The 20920-nt window shown below is 32.5% G+C and overlaps 1 protein-coding gene and 1 long non-coding RNA gene across 6 annotated transcripts; both read left to right on the top strand.

Annotated features, from left to right (window-relative positions):
• The first annotated feature begins 1758 nt into the window (after positions 1-1758).
• Positions 1759-3819, top strand: LOC131651561 (uncharacterized). 5 transcript variants are annotated; one of them, XR_009298417.1, is made up of 6 exons: positions 1759-2299; positions 2482-2540; positions 2672-2833; positions 2920-3163; positions 3219-3299; positions 3579-3819. XR_009298417.1 is itself a non-coding variant. In XM_058921218.1 (6 exons), exons 3-6 carry the CDS (start codon positions 2689-2691, stop codon positions 3284-3286), a joined length of 354 nt encoding a protein of 117 aa, XP_058777201.1. In that variant the 5' UTR covers positions 1759-2299; positions 2482-2540; positions 2672-2688; the 3' UTR covers positions 3287-3819. The 5 variants fall into 5 exon arrangements, 2 of the variants coding, with proteins under 2 accessions (XP_058777201.1, XP_058777202.1); XM_058921218.1 differs by having other exon boundaries at positions 2920-2967; positions 3071-3163; positions 3219-3819; XR_009298416.1 differs by having other exon boundaries at positions 1760-2299; positions 3242-3299; positions 3693-3726.
• A 918-nt stretch (positions 3820-4737) lies between these two features.
• Positions 4738-6669, top strand: LOC131651562 (uncharacterized). Its single transcript, XR_009298418.1, has 5 exons — positions 4738-4813; positions 5162-5278; positions 5577-5684; positions 5812-5924; positions 6089-6669. It is a non-coding gene; the product is annotated as an uncharacterized LOC131651562 (long non-coding RNA).
• Positions 6670-20920: the final 14251 nt, after the last annotated feature.

The following is a 20920-nucleotide window of genomic DNA, read 5'->3' as shown; positions in this document are numbered from 1 at the left end:
TGGTTTGCATTAGATGTATTCTTCTCTTTGTGTTGGTTCCTTACTTGTTCTGCACCCTCACCATAATGAAGATGCTTATATATTTCATATTTAGATCACTATTAGTTAGAAGAAATGACCATGTCCTCATCATGAGATGGAGAACTTCATAATATTTTCTTGTTTCAAAATATAAAATATAAAATAAAACCACCATGTCCTCTTCATGAGATGGAGAACTTCATGCTTCAAATTTCGTTTAGGTATAATTTTATTCTTCTTTATTTATTTAATTTTTTTTGTGCTAAACAACATTTTGGATTTTAAAAATATTGTTTAATTATTATTAGTCCTTATAATTATATATGTAGGTGATCATAAATCTATTTCATCACCAAAAATTGAAGTGAAAAAAGAAATGAAATTTGATAAGAAAAAAGAGGATAGGGTCATGAAGAATTTGTCACCTCCAAGCAAAAAATATAACAAAAAGTTAGATCTAATGAACAAAGGAAAAGAAGTTGATGATAATGATGATTCAATTAGGAAATTAGATAAAGAAATTAAAGTGTTTAACTTTAAAGAAGATGGATCATTTGATGTTGCCATATAATCCAATAATCCCAAGTCAGAATCTTTTTCATGTGTTGATGGAGAGCAAGTAAATTCAAGCAAGTGACTCGTAAACTGCACATTATACATTCTATTAATAATCGTTATTGTTATCAGATACTGATGTAAGTATTCACACATATTTGATCGTCTAATCTATATTAACTAGTCTTGGAGGATCGAATCTTTGTGACTATGACATCAGATCAAATTGGTCATTTCTTTTAAGTAATAACGATCGTCCAACTTGGATTAACTAGTGCAACTCAAGAAAGAAAGAATAACATAAGATCATGTCAAAGAGAGGAGATTGAAGATTCAAGAAACCCTCATTAATCTGAAGGCAGTAGAGGTTGTTATCTAAGGCATATACATTTATTCTGACCATTGTAGCAAATTAACGGTTTTTTTATAAGCGATGATATATTGAAATAGCCAAGAGCACAAAACGTACTCAAAACGTTAACTTACAGCAATCAACAACTCAAAAACTGTACCGGACAATGGCACCATAAATAAAAATCAGACACAGTATTAGATTTTGAGCCTATTATATTCCACATCCAAGCTAGAGTAATAGCCTTGTGAACAACTTGATCTTCATGTTAGTCTTGATCATTAAAAATGATCTCATTTCTCATCCACCATATGGCCCAAACAGTTGTCAACCACACCACAAGCCGCTTCCGCTTACTCACCACCCCGACTAGCCGCCCTTCAAAACTCATCAAATGGTCATCAATATCAACACAATTTTCCAGCACCACCCCTAACCAAACCCCAATTTTCTGCCAAACAATTCTGGAAACAAAACATTCCACGAATAAATGATTCACAGTTTCAATTTCATTAAAACAAAACACACATACCGTATCACTCTCCTCTGTGATAATTCCGCGAGCAGCCAATTGTTCCCTTGACGGCAGCAACTTAACGGTTAATATGCACATGAAATATATGGCCACCAATTTTTGTTTGCGATTTTGTTTAAAGTAACAAAATATTAAAAATAAGAATCATGGTTAGTGATATTTAGAAAAGAAGTGAGAGAAGTTTAATATCTATCATATAAGAAAAGTCTACCATTTTCTTATTATTTGGGTTGTCCACATCAGCAACCCTCACCACAATTTTCCACATCATCTTCTTTCAAATTATACTCTTTCATCAATTCATTTCACGTTTAAAAACCTCCAGCAGTTACTATATCTATCTAACTTCCCATATTCAATAGAGGTTAACAAATTGAAAGCACCGTTACAACAATTTTCTGCTCTCCATATTACATCAATCGCAGAAGTTGAAAAAAAAAACCATGGAGTTTCCCTCAACTTCACAACTAACTTCATACAACGACATCTCGCAACCGCCCACGTCCACCTCTGCCTACTTCGCTCTAGATTGAAACCCGCAGAACCTGCAACTGCTGATTTCGCCATCGTATCCCCAACGCCGACGACTACACCACCGCCGCGCATCTACGATGGAAACAAGGTATGTCGTCTTTCGGTGTCGATTTAGTTTAACTGATACTGGCTTTTGGTTCTCGATGGAAATAGATAGAAATATGTGAAGGGAGATTATTATGGTGCTGTCTCTTTTTTTACTCAATGAGTGAAATCGATTTTGGTGAGAAAGAAACTGAGGAAGGAGAAATCAAAAAATTCACTACGGAAGCATTAGACGCCGCCACCACTGATGTTGCTAGGTATTGTTTTTTTCTTAATTCTTCTTTTTGTGTTTTTATTGTAACTATTGTAAATTTAAAGGAGATGACTGCTGTCTACCTTAAATGGGTTTGGCCAAAGGTAGGCGCCAAATGTTATTGTCCTTTATGGTTTTCCAAAGGAAACTATTAATGATATGGTTATGAAAATGATTCTGAGACAGGATACAACATCTTTGGAGGAAAAGAAGGTTAGAGTGAAGGGGCTTGGGAAGAAAAAACAGTGAGTAGTGCTATACCTTGAATTATCTTAAGTTTCATTCTTTTTAAATATTTTAAGTTGTTACTGAGATTCCCTCTCTTCTTCCTCTATTCTTGGTTTCTTTACCTTAATGTTGAATGATGTGGATGTAGGGAAGGAAGATCTATCTATGGTTTTTACATTGGCGAGTACACGGGTCATATTCTTGGCATTTGGTAGTTCAACATGTGTTGGACCAATGTTTTACACCATAAGCTTTGCTTATTTAAATGCGTTGAATTCAGGATTATCATATCCAGTTGCTTCAGCTTCAGGTAAAATTCTCAATGCAGACTTCCAAAATTTTGATTAGTTCATTTCAATTCTATATTTGTAAGTTATTTAAGTTCCTTTTTCACAGTTAAAGTACTTCAACGCTTATGGAGGAACGACTTGGCAGCACTAAAGGGTTCGTGTCCAAATTGTGCTGTTGAATTTATTTTATCTTTTGATTTTGCAGCCACAATCGATTTGGAAACGCTGTTGATTTGGATTTTACAATCACATATAAGTTTGGAATTCACAAGAGTTGGCCCTTCGAACCACCAGCTGTGAGATGTCGTCGATTCAGTCTTTCTTTGATTCCTCTTTCATAATTTATATTGGTAAGTTTGTATGCTTGTGTTCAGGATTTTGGTTCGGTTTAATGACGTTGAACAGGTTCACGTGTTATCATTATGCAGGTCAGCTTATTGAAGGGAGTTTATTTCGGTTGGGGTTGCATTTGAGGAAATAGGAGAGGTATTCTGTTATATTTTCCTGTCAATTTCAGTTACAAAAGTTAGTCATGCAATTATAGCATTGTCATCACTTCTATTAGAGCTTCTGTTGCAAAACCAGAATCAGATGAACTAACTTCTGTTAAAAGATAAATGTAAGCTGAATCTTTCAATTCAACACCTGTATATAATTTTGTGAATTTTGATTTGACATGAGATAGGGTATAGTATAGTATATTCAATTCAATTCAATTCAATTGTATATTGTATAGTATACTACAGATTCATATACATTTCGCAGAGTTAGAAATTAAGCGCGTGAAAGAGATTGCAGAATGAAGAAGACAACCAAACGGTCATTCTAATTATGGAATTGAAATTTATCTTGATTTGTTATTGTTGTTATTTTGTTAAGGGTGATGGAGCAGAGAGAACGGTGAAGAAGGTGAAATTGTCCAAGGATCTTACCATTCCTCGCCATACTTTTTTATTTTCATTTTTGTTCTATAGCTGATACAATAATGTTATTATGTGTAGGTGATGGAACTTCCATTTAATCAGTACTCATGGCTTACAACTCATAACTCTTTTGCTTCGAGGGTAGCGAATTTGAGTATAAACTCTCAAATTTCGTCTGTCATGAATCAGGAAGACTCCATTACAGATCAGCTGCATGTATGTCACATATTTCTAAACATTTTAATTCACTGCCATAATATTTTTTTGTTTATAGGTGACAAATTTTCTGTCTATGCAGAATGGTGTGAGAGGATTAATGTTAGATATGCATGATTACCATGGTGACATTTGGCTGTGTCGCGGGCCGTGCGCAATATTTACAGCCTTTGTAAGGGATTCTTTGAATTTTTCTGAATGATCATGCTTAGTGAAAGTCTTTTAACTTTGAGTTATGATAAATTTAACAGCAACCTGCTATTCATGTTCTGAAAGAGATCAATGTATTCCTGACACAACATCGAAATGAGATCGTCACCGTTTTCATTAAGGATCATGTAACATCACCAAATGATATTAACAAGTTGTATCATTTTAGAAAAGAGGTATTTTCATACTCTTATTAGAAAGTATTATAGTTCTCCGTTAATATTAACAAGTTGATTTTGATTTTGATTTTGATTTTGATTTTGATTTAGTGTTTATTCATTCAGGTATGGTGGTGTGGAAGGGGGAAGATTCGCCGGCAGTGCCTGCAAAGTGTTCGCCTATGCAGCTTTGCATAGCAGGTTACTCATCACAATATTAAAAGAATATTTGCTTTTGACTGACAATATATTTTATATTATGTTTCTTATGTATATGTATGAATTTGGATTTGCTGAAATCTCATTCCCACACATTCGTGCAGTCAACACATCGGCAGTCGTTGGATCAAAATTAAATGGTCTAAATTTCTACGTAGATTTTGATTTTTTTCTTCTAATTTTCTACTCGCTTGCTTAATGCAGTGTATTTGAAGCTGAAAGGCCAGGATGTAGATTTTCTGTACAGCAGAGACTTGGAACATACTTCTTCAAGGTAATGAATGCACGGTCATTTCTTTGGTAAGCCAAATTATGTGAGGTTTTGTTATTTTGATCGATGTTGTTAAATAGCCACTATAGCAGCGCTACACCGCTAAGCATAATGGAATTATGCTTACTGATCGATGTATATTAAAAATAATTTTGATCATATGTTACATTTTCTTCTCATATTTTGATGTTGGCGTCACGTTATGTGTGATGCTTCGTCGGTATGTCCAGCTTTGATCTGTGATATGGTGCGAATTAGCTGTATTCTGTGCGAAACCTGCAATCGTATACGGCACAGAGTTAGAGCAAGTGTATATGTATGGTAATCATAATATATATTTTTTTATCTTAGACACTATGTTATCGTATACGGCACAGAGCCAGCGCAGAAGGTGAAAAAAAGCCACTGAAGGTGAAAAAACGGATCAGGAAACTGAAGGTTATCTTTGAGAAGTTTGGTGATATTAAGGTAAATTTCTTTTGCTCTTCAGCTGTTGGAACTTTATTACTTCTGTGATATTTTTCTTAGACTCTTCATCTATTGTTTATAACTTTTACCTTTTAATTTCGATTTTTTTAGCACTGTTAAAAGGATTTAGTTTCCTTCTTTTGTTTGAATACCCTAATGTTGGTTTAGATACTAGACCATTATGTCTCACTCTCATCCTTACTAAATCATCAAATTTGCTGAATTTGCTTAACTGCTTTTCTGAATTGTTTTGCTTATGACTTGCATATTAATTTTATATTCATGTTTCCTTGCTCAGTACATAGATTTCAAAATGGGAGCTGAGTCAGGATTCATTCGATTTGACGTACCTGAAGCTGCTCAGAAAGCACGTTTTGATGGCTCAATGATTGTTTTGAACTGTTAGGTATGAATTTGTGGTGTTAAATGTTGCTGAATTCTAAAGTCATCTGAATTCTGAACTCTAAACCTTTCTTCGTCTCTGTCGCAACCTCTTCCATTCATCTTCCTCATCAACTCACTTTCTTCTACAGATTCAATTCATACACACAACAACATGGTGCTCACATCGTCTGCGCGCGATTACTTCAACCGCATCTTGCAGGACATCTTCGGCATGAAGGTTCTCATACTTGATTCTCAAACGGTACGCCACTTTCTTCATCAATGATCTCCCACATTCCTAACAAATCCGATCGTTTTATTTCTTTGTATTTTTTATAGTTATAAACTTATAATGGTTTGATCGATTATTTAATTTTGGTTGTTTGTTTGTAATGAAATGCATTTTTATCTGTCGAATTTATGCAGCTAAGTATTGTGAGTATTGTGTACTCACAGTCAGAACTTCTTCAGAAATAATACCAAGATTTGTAAGCAATGACTCACTACCTTCTTATGAAGAGGCTGAGCTTTACAAATATGAGTAAAATCCAATCCATCAGGCTTTGTGGCGCCCATCGCAGTAGGCCTACAGAAACACACTGTAATTAGTACACCACGGTTTCAATATTGTCAAAGTTAGAATGAGTTTCCATGATGGCATCTGTTACCTTTTGGCATCCTTGATTCTATATTCATGAGCAGAAACAGAAGTATGCTTGTCCCAACCCTGCAACCAGAGGACTTTGGTATGCTACTGCTTAAAATTCTATGAACTAAATTGACCTTTTCAGAATCATTGCAGTGAAGTGAAGATGAGGTAGCAGATGTGTGTTGCATGGCTCTCTCCAAAGTTTTCAAGTGAAACTCCTGAAAAATTGATGTAGAAAACCTGAGCTTCAATATTATTTAAGCTGAAAAAACTTTGTTTTCCTGATTAAGTGTTACCTTGGCTCTTTTCCTTTTTATAATAATGAAATTGTTGTAAATATAGATATTCTTACTTGAAATTCTAGCAAGCGTGGAGTGCTCCTTTTGAGAAGCAGCAACGAAGGAGCATCGAGAATCTAGATTACAAACATAATTAGAGAACATGATGGCAATATTTACCAAAATTAACTTAACAATAGCAATTATATCTAGCATGTACGAACCCTTCTATTTAATGGATGCGCTTTGAATCTGGGGGCAGCCACGGTCATGTGTTCTGCCTCTTCCATTTTGGGTCTGTTAAGCAAAAAATACTTCTCAATGTCTAATGTCTATTAAAAAATTTAGGAAAATTTAACATTAAAATTTCAGTGAAACACTCAACATCCAAAACCACAAACCTTATTCTTTGTGCTCTGTGTGCGGTTTTAAGCTCAGGGGGAATAGTAAGTTTCAGCATGGGACAAGCAGAGTTTTGTTCAATAGTGACACCCTGCAAGAACAAGTGAAAGAATAAAGTGGATTAGGCAAACCTCTTTCACACCTCATAAAAAACAAGACCCTCTCCCCAAAATGTAGGAACCACTCTTGCTCTTCCCATTTAAGGTTTAGGTACTCAATAGAGGTTTCCTTAATGATTGAAAATTTTCCTCGGAACAACAGTCTTGTATTAGGAAAACAAAATATAATATACTTTTTTACTTCATATGAGTAAAGTACTTGAAAACTTTGTCCAGTCTACTTTTGCCAAGGTAGGATTTAAGAAATATACATTATGATTCATACCCTCATATGATTAATACTTAAAGAAATATATGACTTCAAAAAGAATTCAGAATAAAATACACACACAAGTTACCAAGCACTTAAACTAATACACCTGATTGAACAAACAGAGATATTGTGACAGAACGCATTAACATGGAAGATTTCCAAAAAATATGGATTTAGAGTGCATTCTACTACCGCATACACCCCACCAGATGGGCTGCCAAAAATAATAATGTCTATTTAACACTGAAAAAAGAATAAGTTCAAATAATTACCTTGAAGCAACATTTTTAGCTGGACGATTTTTCCTAGCCAATTGAGTAGCTGTAGGTTTCATTAATGTTGACCCCTTCAGCACAGCATGTTTACAATTAGAATTCAAACTGTTACCAAATTGATATTTGCTTACCATGAATTAATCATGCATAAGATCATTTCAACATTTTAAAAATAAATAGAAATTCTCACACAAACATTATTCACTTTTAAACGAGACTAGAAAGTAGAGATGGAAAGGCAAGTTATTATATGGCACATGACCAGCTTGTGCCTTATGTGAGCTGGGTTTTTACTTTAAAAAATTATAACAAATAATATGACATGATACACCATATTTGTTTATCTAACTTAATTATGTAAAAAAATTATAAAATTAATATAAATATTGAATATTAACGGGAGAACAAAGTTATTGATTAAAATTTTAATTATTATCGGAAACATTAAGTTACTGATCCAAATTTTGAATATTAACGAGAACAAATTTTGAATATTAATAGGAACACGAAGTTACTGATCAAAATAATAAATATTAACAGGAACACAGAGTTATTGACAAAATATTGAATATTAACGGGAACACGACGTTACTGGAACACGAAGCTACTGATAAATTTTTTGAATATTAATGGAAACACGGATTTACTGATCAAAATAATGAATATTAACGGGAACATGATGTTATTGATCAAAATATTAATTATTAACGGAAACAAATTTAGAATATTAACGGGAATACGAAGTTACTTAATAAAATATTCAATATTAACATGAACATGAAGTTATTGATAAAAATATTGAATATTAACGGGAACATGAAGTTACTTAATAAAATATTCAATATTAACGAGAACATGAATTACTAATCAAAATATTGTATAATATAAGAAACATTAAGTTACAGATCAAAATATTGAATATTAACGAAAACATGAAGTTACTAATCAAAATATTGAATATTAACGAAGACATGAAGTTACTGAATAAAATATTCAATATTAACGAGATGATGAGTTACTAATCAAAATATTGAATAATAACAAAAACATGAAGTTACAGATCGAAATATTGAATATTAACAAAAACATGAAGTTACTGATCAAAATATTGAATATTAACGAAAACATGAAGTTACTGATCAAAATATTGTATATTAATGGAAACATGAAATTATTGATCAAACTATTAAATATTAACGGGAACACGAAGTTACTGATCAAAATAATAAATGTTGACGGGAACACGGAATTATTGACAAGATATTGAATATTAATAGGAACACGAAGTTACTGATAAATTTTTGAATATTAACATAAACATTAAGTTACAGATAAATTTTTTGAATATGAAAGGAAACGAATTTGGAATATTAAGGGAAACACGAACTTATTGATCAAAATAATGAATATTAACGGGAGCAAGGAGTTACTGATCAAAATAATGAATATTAACAATAACATGAAGTTACTGATCAAAATAATGAATATTAACAATAACATGAAGTTACTGATCAAAATATAGAAAATTAACGGGAAGAAATTTGAAATATTAACGAGAATACGAAGTTACTTATCAAAATAACGAATATTAACGGGAAAATGAAGTAACTGGTATTGAGCCAAAATAACTAATTTTCTCCTTAGCTAGCAAAAAATAATCGATTCTCCTTAGCTGATAGTTTGAGATCGGACTAATAGTTTGTAGTTTAATCAATTATATTAAATAGTTATCATTAATTGAATTATATAATTTGATTGAATATTTCTTCGTTATAATTTGTGAATTTGCGATTTTAAAATTTTTCCTTCATTATAATTTGTCAAATAAAATATTATTATTTTTATAGCCTTTTCAATTTTATCCCAAACTTAATCTTTTACTAATATTTTTTATTTTTCTCAATCACAATGCGCGAAAACAACGGGTACCCATGCGAACGCACGGGTAAGACACTAGTTATAGCTAGAAGTGAGAGAAGTTTAGTAACTCCACACAGTATCTCTTAAATTGTGTACGTGTGGGGAGATATCATTATTAATGTTGAAAGACTTTTACATTGAATAATATATGTTTTAATTATATATTAATAAATAAGTGTATTTAAACTTTGGTTTGGCCTAATATTTTAAAAAATCTTTCAATTTAAATAGGTTGAACTAAGTTTTATAGAAAAGTTAAGCCCGGTAATTTTATATATTATACTAATTTTTATATATATATATATATATATATATATATATATATATATATATATATATATATATATATATATATATATATATATATATATATAATATTTTTGTAAAATTTTGAAAATTATATAAAAAAAATTTACACAAACATGTTTAATGATTTAATACAATAATATTCAAAAGAAAAAAAAGATGAATTTTTTAAAATAAGTGTACATAATTGATTTATGTAAAATCATAACAAAATTATAAACAATCATGCTTGATGATTTAAAAACAATAGTTTTTTAAAAAAGAAGAAAATAATTTTTAATTTTCCTTTATAAGAATCATGGTTAGAGATGTTTAGAAAAGAAGTGAGAGAAGTTTAATATTAAAGCTAGAATTGAAAAAAATATATATTGGATTTGATAAACATGATGAAGTTATGAAGAAATGGTATGAAGACCAGGACAATTTTTTTGGGCTTTTTGCGAATGATTTTTTTAGTAAGTTTTATTTTGCATGATGAAGATGAAATTAAAGTGTCTTTGATGAACCCTAATCATTTTTATTTAATTTAAAGTAAAAATAAAAATAAAATAAATGACATGCGAAAAAAATCTATGCAACATTTAAGATAAAATTATTAAAACAAGAAAAAAAAAAAAAAAGAAGAAATGCATTAAAAATTATTGCATCATTTAGTTTTTTTTTTAATATTAAATTTTTTAGAAAGAAAAAAAAAAAGTAAATACCATAACAATTCATATTTGATATCACAAATGACGAAAAAAATTAATAAAACGTTAAAATGATTTTTATGAATTTATTTAGACTATTATTATATATTTTTTTATGTACGTCCGTGTTTTATATGTCAAATACCATATATGTTGTATATAAAAATTAAAATGGTTTTTATGAAATTTTAGGTAAAACAATTCATTTTTAGTCAAATTTAAATAGTCAAATACCATATATGTTATACCAATTAATAATCAATATAAATATTACAATTTTTGGTCAAACAATTTAAACCATTCATTTCATATAAGGTAAATAAGTTAAACCTTTTTTTATAAGGTTAAATTTAGATATATAGGGGACGACACAAGTGAGAACAGTTGGTTATTATGAGAAATGAGAACAATGAATCACGACCATTAAATTTTGATTTGTTGATTTTAATGGACTAGATTGACTTCTTTTTCTATGATCCTTAATATTTATTTTAAATCAACATAGAAAGAGAAATCAATTCAGTTCATTAAAATGCACAAATCAAAATTTAATGGTCATGATTCACTGTTCTCATTTCTCATAATAACCAATTGTTCTCACTTGAGTCGTCCCGATATATATATATATATATATATATATATATATATATATATATATATATATATATATATATATATATATATATATATATAGGGTTAATGAACTTTTTGGTCCCTTTAAATATTTCAAATTTCGTTTTTAGTCCCTCCAAAATTTTCCTTCAAGAAATCGTCCCTTCAAAATTTTTCTTCCGAACTATTGGTCCCTAACGTCAAATTTCGTAGCTAATCAGTGGCTAAAGTCGTAGCTAATCTCTAGCAAATTTGACGTTAGGGACCAATAGTTTAGACAATAAATTTTGAAGGGACGATTTCTTAAAGGAAAATTTTGGAGGGACTAAAAACGAAATCTGCAATATATAGAGGGACCAAAAAGTTCATTAACCCAAATATATAATATATATATATATATATATATATATATATATATATATATATATATATATATATATATATATTTTGAGTAATCAAGAATCAATAAAAGGAAGAACAAAGGGTTCTCCAATCCTGTTTACACAAAAGCGGTCGAAACCTCCCAAAAAAGAGAAAATACCAACCAATTCTAGTTACGTAAGGAACAATAAAGGATCCTTAATGAAATCGTAAAAAGTATAATTGGACTTAGAATTTTCTCCCAAAAAAGACCACTTCCAAGCAAGAATCTTTACATTCCACACCGTATTATCAACACTCCATCCATCATTCCGGAAACAAATACCGTTCCGAATTAACCAAATGGACCACGTGGTTGCCATCCAAATAAGACCCCACTTTCCTTCCCTAACTTTGTTGTCTTTACAAAAACTATACCAATCCAAAAAATTAGCTAAACAATCCTCCTTTCCTACCGGTTTACCTTCCCAAATCGCAATATCTTTCCAAATTAGGTCCACCACTTTACAATTAAAGAAGGAGTGATTTCTACTTTCCAACTCCGCTTCACAAAAAGAACAACTTAAAGAATTTAAAGGAATAGGAATACCTCTAATCTTGAATAGGTCTTTAGTCGGCAATCTATTAACAAAAAGTCTCCACCCAAAAATCCTTATCTTAGGAGGAACCACCATCTTCCAAATTTTGGCCACCAAGTCTTCGTTTTTATTACATGGGCCAAACCATGTATCCCTTTTTATATATATATATATATATATATATATATATATATATATATATATATATATATATATATATATATATATATATATATTATATATAAAGGGGATACATGGTTTTGGTCTGGCCTATTTTAATTCCAATAATATCCTTAAAAGAAACCGCCACACACAAGTCTTTTTAAACTGCTAGCAATTAAAATTAAAATTGTTGTCCCAAGTGAACCATTCAAGTATTGAAGATAAATGATGGAAGTTAAAAATACAAATGCCCAAGTTAAACCGTTCAACATTATTTATGGAGAATAAAAATTAAAACAGTCATTTCTCTCCAATCCATATTTTTTATCTCCGATCCCTATTCTTCTTCTCTGCAGCAACTCTCTGTAGTAACTTTTTTTTTTTTTTTTACTTTGGCTATGCAATACCCTGTTTAACACACAAAATCATTAGAGTATTCAAATTCTTAACTCAATAAAATGAATTTTATATTTTTCATTTACAGAGATGAAACACAAAATCGCTTTTTATGGAAATTGTTATTTTTTTCAACATATAATTGAGATATGGAAGAAGGATGCATATGGTAACCAAGGTATCAAATACAAGATTCTCTAATTTATCTGCATTTAAACATAATAAAAGCAGAACTAAAAAAAATGTAAATGGCGTCTACGTATGGAATTTTCTCTTAAATATTTTTTTCAAAAATACACTGACTTTAGCCGCTAAAATGCTCAATCACACACTGATGTGACCATAGGCTACCGTGCTTGCTTATACTACCCTATATAATGTTGGTAAAATATCCTATTATTCTTGGTTTCAAAAACATTTTAAATATGCTTTAGCATTCTATTCTCTCTCTATCCTATTTTCATTACTTTTATCATTATTTTTTAAATTCTATTAAATTGAGAGTTGTTTGAATTTTGAAATGGAGAGAGAGCCTAATAAAAAAATCGGTGTGACATATGTGAAAGGAGAGAGAGAATAGAATGTTAAAGCATATTTAAAATGTTTTTGATCATCTAATTTTTATTATACTAATTATGTTTAGATAATATTATTTGTGAGACGTATAACACAAACTTCTTAAAAAATGCACTCTCTTTCAATAAAACTCAAATTGTTTAATATCAGAAAATAATAAAATTATTATATATAGGTAAACTCACTAAAACAATTTTAACAAATGTATATTTATCATGTTGATTTTAATTCTACTAACTAATATTATTTTAGGAAGGGAATCGTACAATAAAAATTCCTTAAAAGATATACGCACCAAGTCAAATCCGGGCAGCCATGTATTATTTCACGAAAACGCACAAAAATGGTCCTGATCAAATGGAAACAACGTGCACAAGTATTTACAAGCAAGGCGACGAATTATCTAAAAAGAAATCATCAAAGAGAATGCACCATTAAATCGGGCAGCCACACACACTTGAATCAAAGCCCACCGGAATCGATTTTCGCACAACAAATTAATATTCAAAGGTGCTTTTCAATTCAAGTCATATTTGTTCCAATTTATTGGTGCATTGCCGATTAAAAAACTCATGCCAAAAGTGCTAATTCCTAATAACACAAAGAAACTAATCAACTCAAAAGATGAAAGAAGAAAAAAAGGGTCCACAAGAGAATCCTAAAAAACTAATACCAACATTGAAAATTTCATTGAACAATACTCAACCTAAAATAACCATACTCGATTCCTGAAATTGAAATTAACTAACTCCCCAAAATCACAATACAGAGGTATTGCTTATACCCTAATTTCACAATCCCAAAAGATGAAAGAAGAAAAAAAGAACTTACCCAACCCCAAAGCAATGTCAATCAGAGATTAATATTATTAACTTTAATTATTATAAGGTATTAAAAGGTTAGTTAATTAATCTCTGATTGACATTGCTTTGGGGTTGGGTAAGTTCTTTTTTTCTTCTTTCATCTTTTGGGATTGTGAAATTAGGGTATAAGCAATACCTCTGTATTATGATTTTGGGGAGTTAGTTAATTTCAATTTGAGGAATCGAGTATGGTTATTTTAGGTTGAGTATTGTTCAATGAAATTTTCAATGTTGGTATTAGTTTTTTAGGATTCTCTTGTGGACCGTTTTTTTCTTCTTTCATCTTTTGAGTTGATTAGTTTCTTTGTGTTATTAGGAATTAGCACTTTTGGCATGAGTTTTTTAATCGGCAATGCACCAATAAATTGGAACAAATATGACTTGAATTGAAAAGCACCTTTGAATATTAATTTGTTGTGCGAAAATCGATTCCGGTGGGCTTTGATTCAAGTGTGTGTGGCTGCCCGATTTAATGGTGCATTCTCTTTGATGATTTCTTTTTAGATAATTCGTCGCCTTGCTTGTATATCTCATGCAATTTGCTTAGAGAGAGAGAGAGAGAGAAAATGGGAGGGAGGGAGAGTGAGAGGGAAAGGGAAAGAGAATGGGAAGGAGAGAGAGAGGGAGAGAGAGAGGGAGAGAGAGAGAGAGAGAGAGAGAGAGAGAGAGAGAGAGAGAGAGAGAGAGAGGGAGAGAGAGAATGGGAGGGAGGGAGAGAGAGTGAGAGAAAGTGAGAGAGAGAGAGAGGAAGGAGGGTGAGGGAGAGAGGGAAAGGGAGAGAGAATGGGAGATAGAGAGAGAGAGAGAGAGAGAGAGAGAGAGAGAGAGAGAGAGAGAGAATGGGAGAGAGAGAGAGAGAGAGAGAGAGAGAGAGAGAGAGAGAGAGAGAGAGAGAGAGAGAGAGAGAGAGGAAGGAGGGGGAGGGAGGGAGAGAGGAAAAGGGAGAGAGAATGGGAGGGAGGGAGAGTGAAAGGGAGAGAGAGGGAAGGAGAGAGAGATAGAGAGAGAGGGGGAGGGAATGAGAGGGAGATATCTGTGTATATATATATATAGAGAGAGAATGGAGGGAGGGAGAGAGAAAAGGGGGATGTAGAGAGAGAGAGAGAGAGAGAGAGAGAGAGAGAGAGTAGTAAAAGTAAAGAGAGAGTATTCAAGGTTTTTTTTATATGTGTTTAGTTCATACGTGTGTGCACTAAAAATTTTCTACCTAAATAGAATAATTCTTACAAAATTAATATTGTCTAAATAAAGTTATTTTTAGCAAGTCGTATATCGAAAACTGCATAAAAGATATACACGTGTTATGGAAGTAGTTTCCTAATTTCATGTACGAAGAAGATATGGCTTATAACACAATTTTAAAATATGTCATCTTTAATTTGATACGAAGAAGATTGAGTTCATAACACAATTTAAAAATACATATTTATCATCTTTAATTTAATTCTACTAATTGTGTCTAACTAATATTATTTTTAAAATTTGTCGTACGTTAAAAACCTCATTAAAAAATGTACACACGTTTATTTTTCTCTGTTGTGCGCATTAAAAAAAGCGGACAGACAGGCACGGGAGTACCCGTCTGAATGCTAGTATATAATAAAATAAAATGTGGTCTCATTTCATGCTTTTCATACCCAATTTCTTTTTCAAAGTCACATTGAAAATACAATTTTATGCTTTTCATTCCCAATTTCTTTTTCAAAGTCACATTGAAAATACAATCTTCATCTCATTTTTTTTTTATAAGTCCATTGATTCTCACATCTAGCGTTTGAGATGACAAAGGTACATATATAAAATTGAGTAAATATTTGAAGCAAATTTTATAATAGCTTCTTTTCATTTAGTTCATTTGCATTCAACAACTATAATATCTGTATAATTTTATAAATTTTGATTTTTTTTGTTCAAGTCCTTATGTTGCTTTAGAGTCTTCATTTCATTTATTTATATTATCTTTTTTCCACCTAATATCTGTGTCACGAAGCTTTCAATTCATATTTTTTTAGTTGATCCAACATTACTGTCTTAAACTGTGTTTTTAAGTGTTAAATTTAATTAAAATACACTCATAGATGTTGAATATTGAAAAAGGTTTGATTTTTAATTTAATCAAATATAAATTAATGGAAACGGATGATGATATAAATTGATAGTGTAAGTAATCACTTTAGTTTTTTTTTGTAAAGTACATAGTATGAATAATTATTTTGTCAATATTTAGAAGACGACTTCAGATTGTTCATAGAACATTTGTGTTACAGTCATTTCTTCAATTGTTGATTTTACATTTTATTGGTTAGTTGGGTTAATATTTTGTTGAATATTATATATTTCACTAATGCTGAGTTTTTTTTTTTTTTAATTTTAGAAACTTAGGATACCTGATACAAGGGAATCAATGACAAATGTAACTGAAAGAAATAGAGAATGCGTTTAAAGATGAAAGATATAAGTACCATGAATTTCTAAAGATCATGAAGGGTTTGCATACTAAAAAAAAGTTTGTTTTATACTTATCATCATAATAAAAATTTTAAATTTATCTAGCGTATTTATTGTGTAATACGGTGAACTGACTTTTATAATCGAAATGTCGCGGTTAAGCAAGAGTCGCCACCGACTTTTATTTTATCCAAATTAACAGAAAGGCTAAAAGAACAGAGAAAAAACCTTTTAAAGAAATTTGGAGTTCGGGGGGTAATTATGCAAAGGGAAGGTGTAAGGCACCCTTTGCATCCATGGTTTTCCATGAGCTCTTAATTGCTTTGCTCTTTGTTTGAAAAGAAATGTAGAAAAAAGAATAGGGACTTTAGCTCGTAAATGAGCGTAGCCCTTTTGAAGGATTATGAGAAAGAATATGAAAAACATTTTAGAGCAAGGCAAAGCAATTAAGGGCAATTACCTAGTTAAATGAAAAATGTTCTTTTAGCCTTTCAGGGTGAAAGGGTCTATCCTTGCCATAAGAGGGCAAGAAGCCTTTCATTTGGAGGTTTGAAGGGTCATTGCTTTATCGTTCGCCATAAGACTGACCCATGCCATAGAGAGGCAGGTAGTCTAGAGGAAGGATCAGAATAGCCTTTCGTTTAGGCAACCAGAGGATACCTCAGCATTTTCGTAGGCAACTTCCGAGGGTCGAGATCATGTGTATCGAAGGCAGCATCATTAGGGACCATGACCTTAATCGAGGCAACATGGCTGAGGTATCCTCGTATTCGAGGGACATGGCTATTTTGCAAAAAAACACAAGGCAACAGGCAACAAGGCAACAGGCAACGGAGATGTTACCCCAAAAGTGTGCGTGGGTGCGACAATCACGTGATTAATTCAGAAATTTTATCTTGTAATTAATTATCTAAATTAATTTAAAGGCTTGCACTCCCTAAGATTACTAACCACACAATATCATAAACAATAATAATGGGGAAGGGAAATTGTAACCAGCGGAGGAGAGGGGAATTGAAACCAGCGGGATTAAAGCAAATGGGTTTGCAAGAAGTAATAATATAGTTGAGGTTTAGGGTTACCGATACTCGACGCTTTGGCAATTGACAAACCCTGAAAAGGTGGAAAAATAAGAAGGTAAAATATAGTGAGTGCATTATCATTCAGACATCAAATATGGTTAACCCTGATCAATAAAAGTAAAAACACGAGGAAAGGGTAAAAAATACTTAGCTTCGATTGACGAAGGTTGATGGGCAAAGGTTTGCCTCGAGCATTGACCCCGATCATCTGAGAATAGACAGAAGAATAAAAGGAAAAAGTAAGTGTAGGAGGAGTTCATTGACGGGGGTAATCAAACCCTAATTAAACAAAAGGCAGAAAAATATTTAAATAGTAAAGATTAGAACTTAGCTTTGAATTTGACGTGGTGCGTGGTATGGCTCGTAGTCGGAGGAAACCTAGTGCTAAAGTCAGGTGTGGTCGAATCTCGAAGGTTACCATGGAACTGCAGGCTCTGAAGCGTTGGATTAATCCACGCATGCATAAGCTATGGATGTCTGCAAAACAGTCCCATGCTCACGGTGGCAGTACCTCGCAAAAATTAAGAGAATGGTAGAACGGATATAGAAAATGATCAAGAAATTTGATTGAAAAGAAAACAAAACAATGTCTAAAAATATTAAATTCCAAAAGAGAGAACAAACTAAATTTTTTTTGATATAATATGAAAAACAAAACTATAATCAGTAACATCTTTTTGTATTTTAAAAATTATATAGATTAATAAAATAAATAGAAAAGTTATAACAAGAATATTAAAGATATCAATAACACAATATGGGCTAAAGAATAAAAAAGCAAACAACAAAAATGTCAATATTAATTGAGTGTTGGGCCAAAGAAGTCCAATAGAAAAGAGTCTGTCAGGGGGGTGTACTGCTGGTAAGGGGTATACATGGAGCAATTCGGATGGGCTGCATCATGTGTTCTTGGCCCAAGTGAAATTAAAAGAGAAAAAACCCTAAACATGGGAGAGCATGGTCCGCCTCCCTCCTTGGCTTCTCTTAACGCCTTCTCTCACTCTCACTCTGCTTCTACCTCTTACACTTTCTGTTTCACTCACAAACAACAATACTGTGTGACTCTCTCCAATCTCTCAATCTCTCTCTCTCTCTCTCTCGTGAGTTCTCAATCGGTCATGAACAAAACAACAATCAACAACACAAAGCATGATAAACAGCAATAATAACAAGGAGAAATTATTCATAAGACAGGCAATAGCATCACAGATTGGAAAAGAAAACATGCTCTGAAATCGTACCGAATTGAAGAGATTTCCGTGTTGCTGAGATAGTGCTACGATTTGGAGCGATTTGTTGAAGGATCTTTTGCAATTTACTGTAGCGCACGTGTGCATCGATGAAATGTTGGAGATTGTTGTTGCTTGCTGAAATCGTGTTGTTGTTGATGTGCAGTGGATTTCGAATAGCGTCGGTGATTGAAATTGTGGCAGAACTGCTGTTCGATCAGAATTGATGTTGAGGAAGTTGTTGTTCCTGTTGCGTTTTGCAGATGTGCGGTATGAAACTTAACCACGAATGATTGTAATGCTAAATTTGCGAATGATGAAGAACCAGTGAAACCGTGCATGGTTATGATTTGTTGGAGAGTGGTTGTTCAGTGCGGATTGGAGCGTGCCGTGAGTCGAAGCTGGGGAGTTTGCGGCCTTGGTTTCCCAATCTCCTTCTATTTTTTCGGCACAGCAAATGATGATGCGATTGATGAGAATCTTTTGGGCCGACAGACAGCTACATGGGGACCGACAGCTATTAAGTGTGATTCCGGGAGCTTGTAGTTACGTTTCCGGTGAGGAATCGAATGTTTGTCACAGTTCTCACAGTTGAAACATTTGGATCTGATTCTGTAGGGTGTTACGGTGCTTAATCGGCGGAGTATAGTGGTTTTTGATGTCTCACTGAGAAAACATGAGAGGGTGTGATGATCGGAGAAAAGTCAATGTCCATGAGTGAAAAAGTAGTGTAATTGTTATTATAGAATTGCTAAAGAACTGTGACAGAGTTTTGACTAAAAAATAGGATTAGTGTCGGACTCAGGGTTTGTTCGTGTGACCTCTTCCAAATAGGGTTTAAAGCTGTTATATTTATAGGAAGAGTTAGGTTAGAATGACGATGGAGTTGTACTAACTTGAGGTCAATGGATTTTATTATTATTATTTGCACCTGTAAAACAAAAAGAAATAATACAACTAATACAATAATATAATAAAATGATTTACTAATTTTAATTCTAACTTAAATTAAAATTAAAATTGTAAACCCAAAATAAGGATTAGTAAATCAAAAATATTATCTTGTTCGTAAAGATGAACAAAAATGCGCAAAGATGAACATGTAATGTATATTTTTTATTTTCTAAATGAATGTTAATGCCAATGGTGCAAATGATTGTGAAGCGATAAGCCAGATAGAAAAGAGGGCAAATTTTGGGGTATGACAGCTGCCCCTGTTCAATTGTCTTCAACCTGAAGATGTAGAGTGGTTTGTACGCCAATCGGTATCTGAAGGTGGAAGATGATTGAACACTAGAATACCAAGAAATTTGCCCTAGCTAAAGTAGGGATTTTTGTCGGAGATGGGCTTGAAGGTGCCATCCAGGTGTTTGGAGAAGATGTATGATTGAGATGGGCTTGAAGATGCCATTCTACTTGATATACTTGAGAGTCAGAATGTGTCGTACGTTAGACTGTTTCTTAGACTGGGTCTAGTTTGCATCAGCAGATGTCTGGAAAACCGTGCGTTAGGTCGAGGAATGAGTCATGCGTTAGACTAATCCCAATTGCATCCTCAGATATCTGGAAAAACCGTGCGTTAGGTCGAGGAATGAGTCGTGCGTTAGACTATTCTCAATTGCATCCTCATATGTCTGGAAAACTGTGCGTTGGGTCGAGGAATGAGTCGTGCGTTAGACTATTCTCAATTGCATCCTCAGATGTTTGGAAAACCGTGCGTTAGGTCGAAGAATAAATCGTGCGTTAGACTACTCTCAATTGCATCCTCAGATGTCTGGAAAACCGTGCGTTAGGTCGAAGAATAAATCGTGCGTTAGACTACTCTCAATTGCATCCTCAGATGTCTAGAAAACCGTGCGTTAGGTCGATGAATAAATCGTGCGTTAGACTACTCTCAATTGCATCCTCAGATGTCTGGAAAACCGTGCGTTAGGTTGATGTTTTTTGTATTGAGGAATATTTGTTGGAGATGGGCTTAAAGATGCCATCCAGATGTCGAGACTGAAATGTTTGAGAAGTAGTTGTTTGAATGTTGATCGT

Source organism: Vicia villosa, linkage group LG2, assembly GCF_029867415.1.
Source record: "Vicia villosa cultivar HV-30 ecotype Madison, WI linkage group LG2, Vvil1.0, whole genome shotgun sequence".
NCBI classification, from domain to species: Eukaryota; Viridiplantae; Streptophyta; class Magnoliopsida; order Fabales; family Fabaceae; genus Vicia; species Vicia villosa.
Note: the sequence above shows the minus strand (reverse complement) of the source record. Positions and strands in the feature narration are given on the sequence as shown.

Bases quoted from the DNA above. Each gene is read 5' to 3' on its own strand.
- LOC131651561 (XM_058921218.1), top strand. From the start codon at position 2,689: ATGGTTTTTACATTGGCGAGTACACGGGTCATATTCTTGGCATTTGGT. The intron at 2,834-2,919 runs GTAAAATTCTCA...CCTTTTTCACAG, and splicing joins TCCAGTTGCTTCAGCTTCAG to TTAAAGTACTTCAACGCTTA. The intron at 3,164-3,218 runs GTAAGTTTGTAT...GACGTTGAACAG, and splicing joins CTCTTTCATAATTTATATTG to GTTCACGTGTTATCATTATG.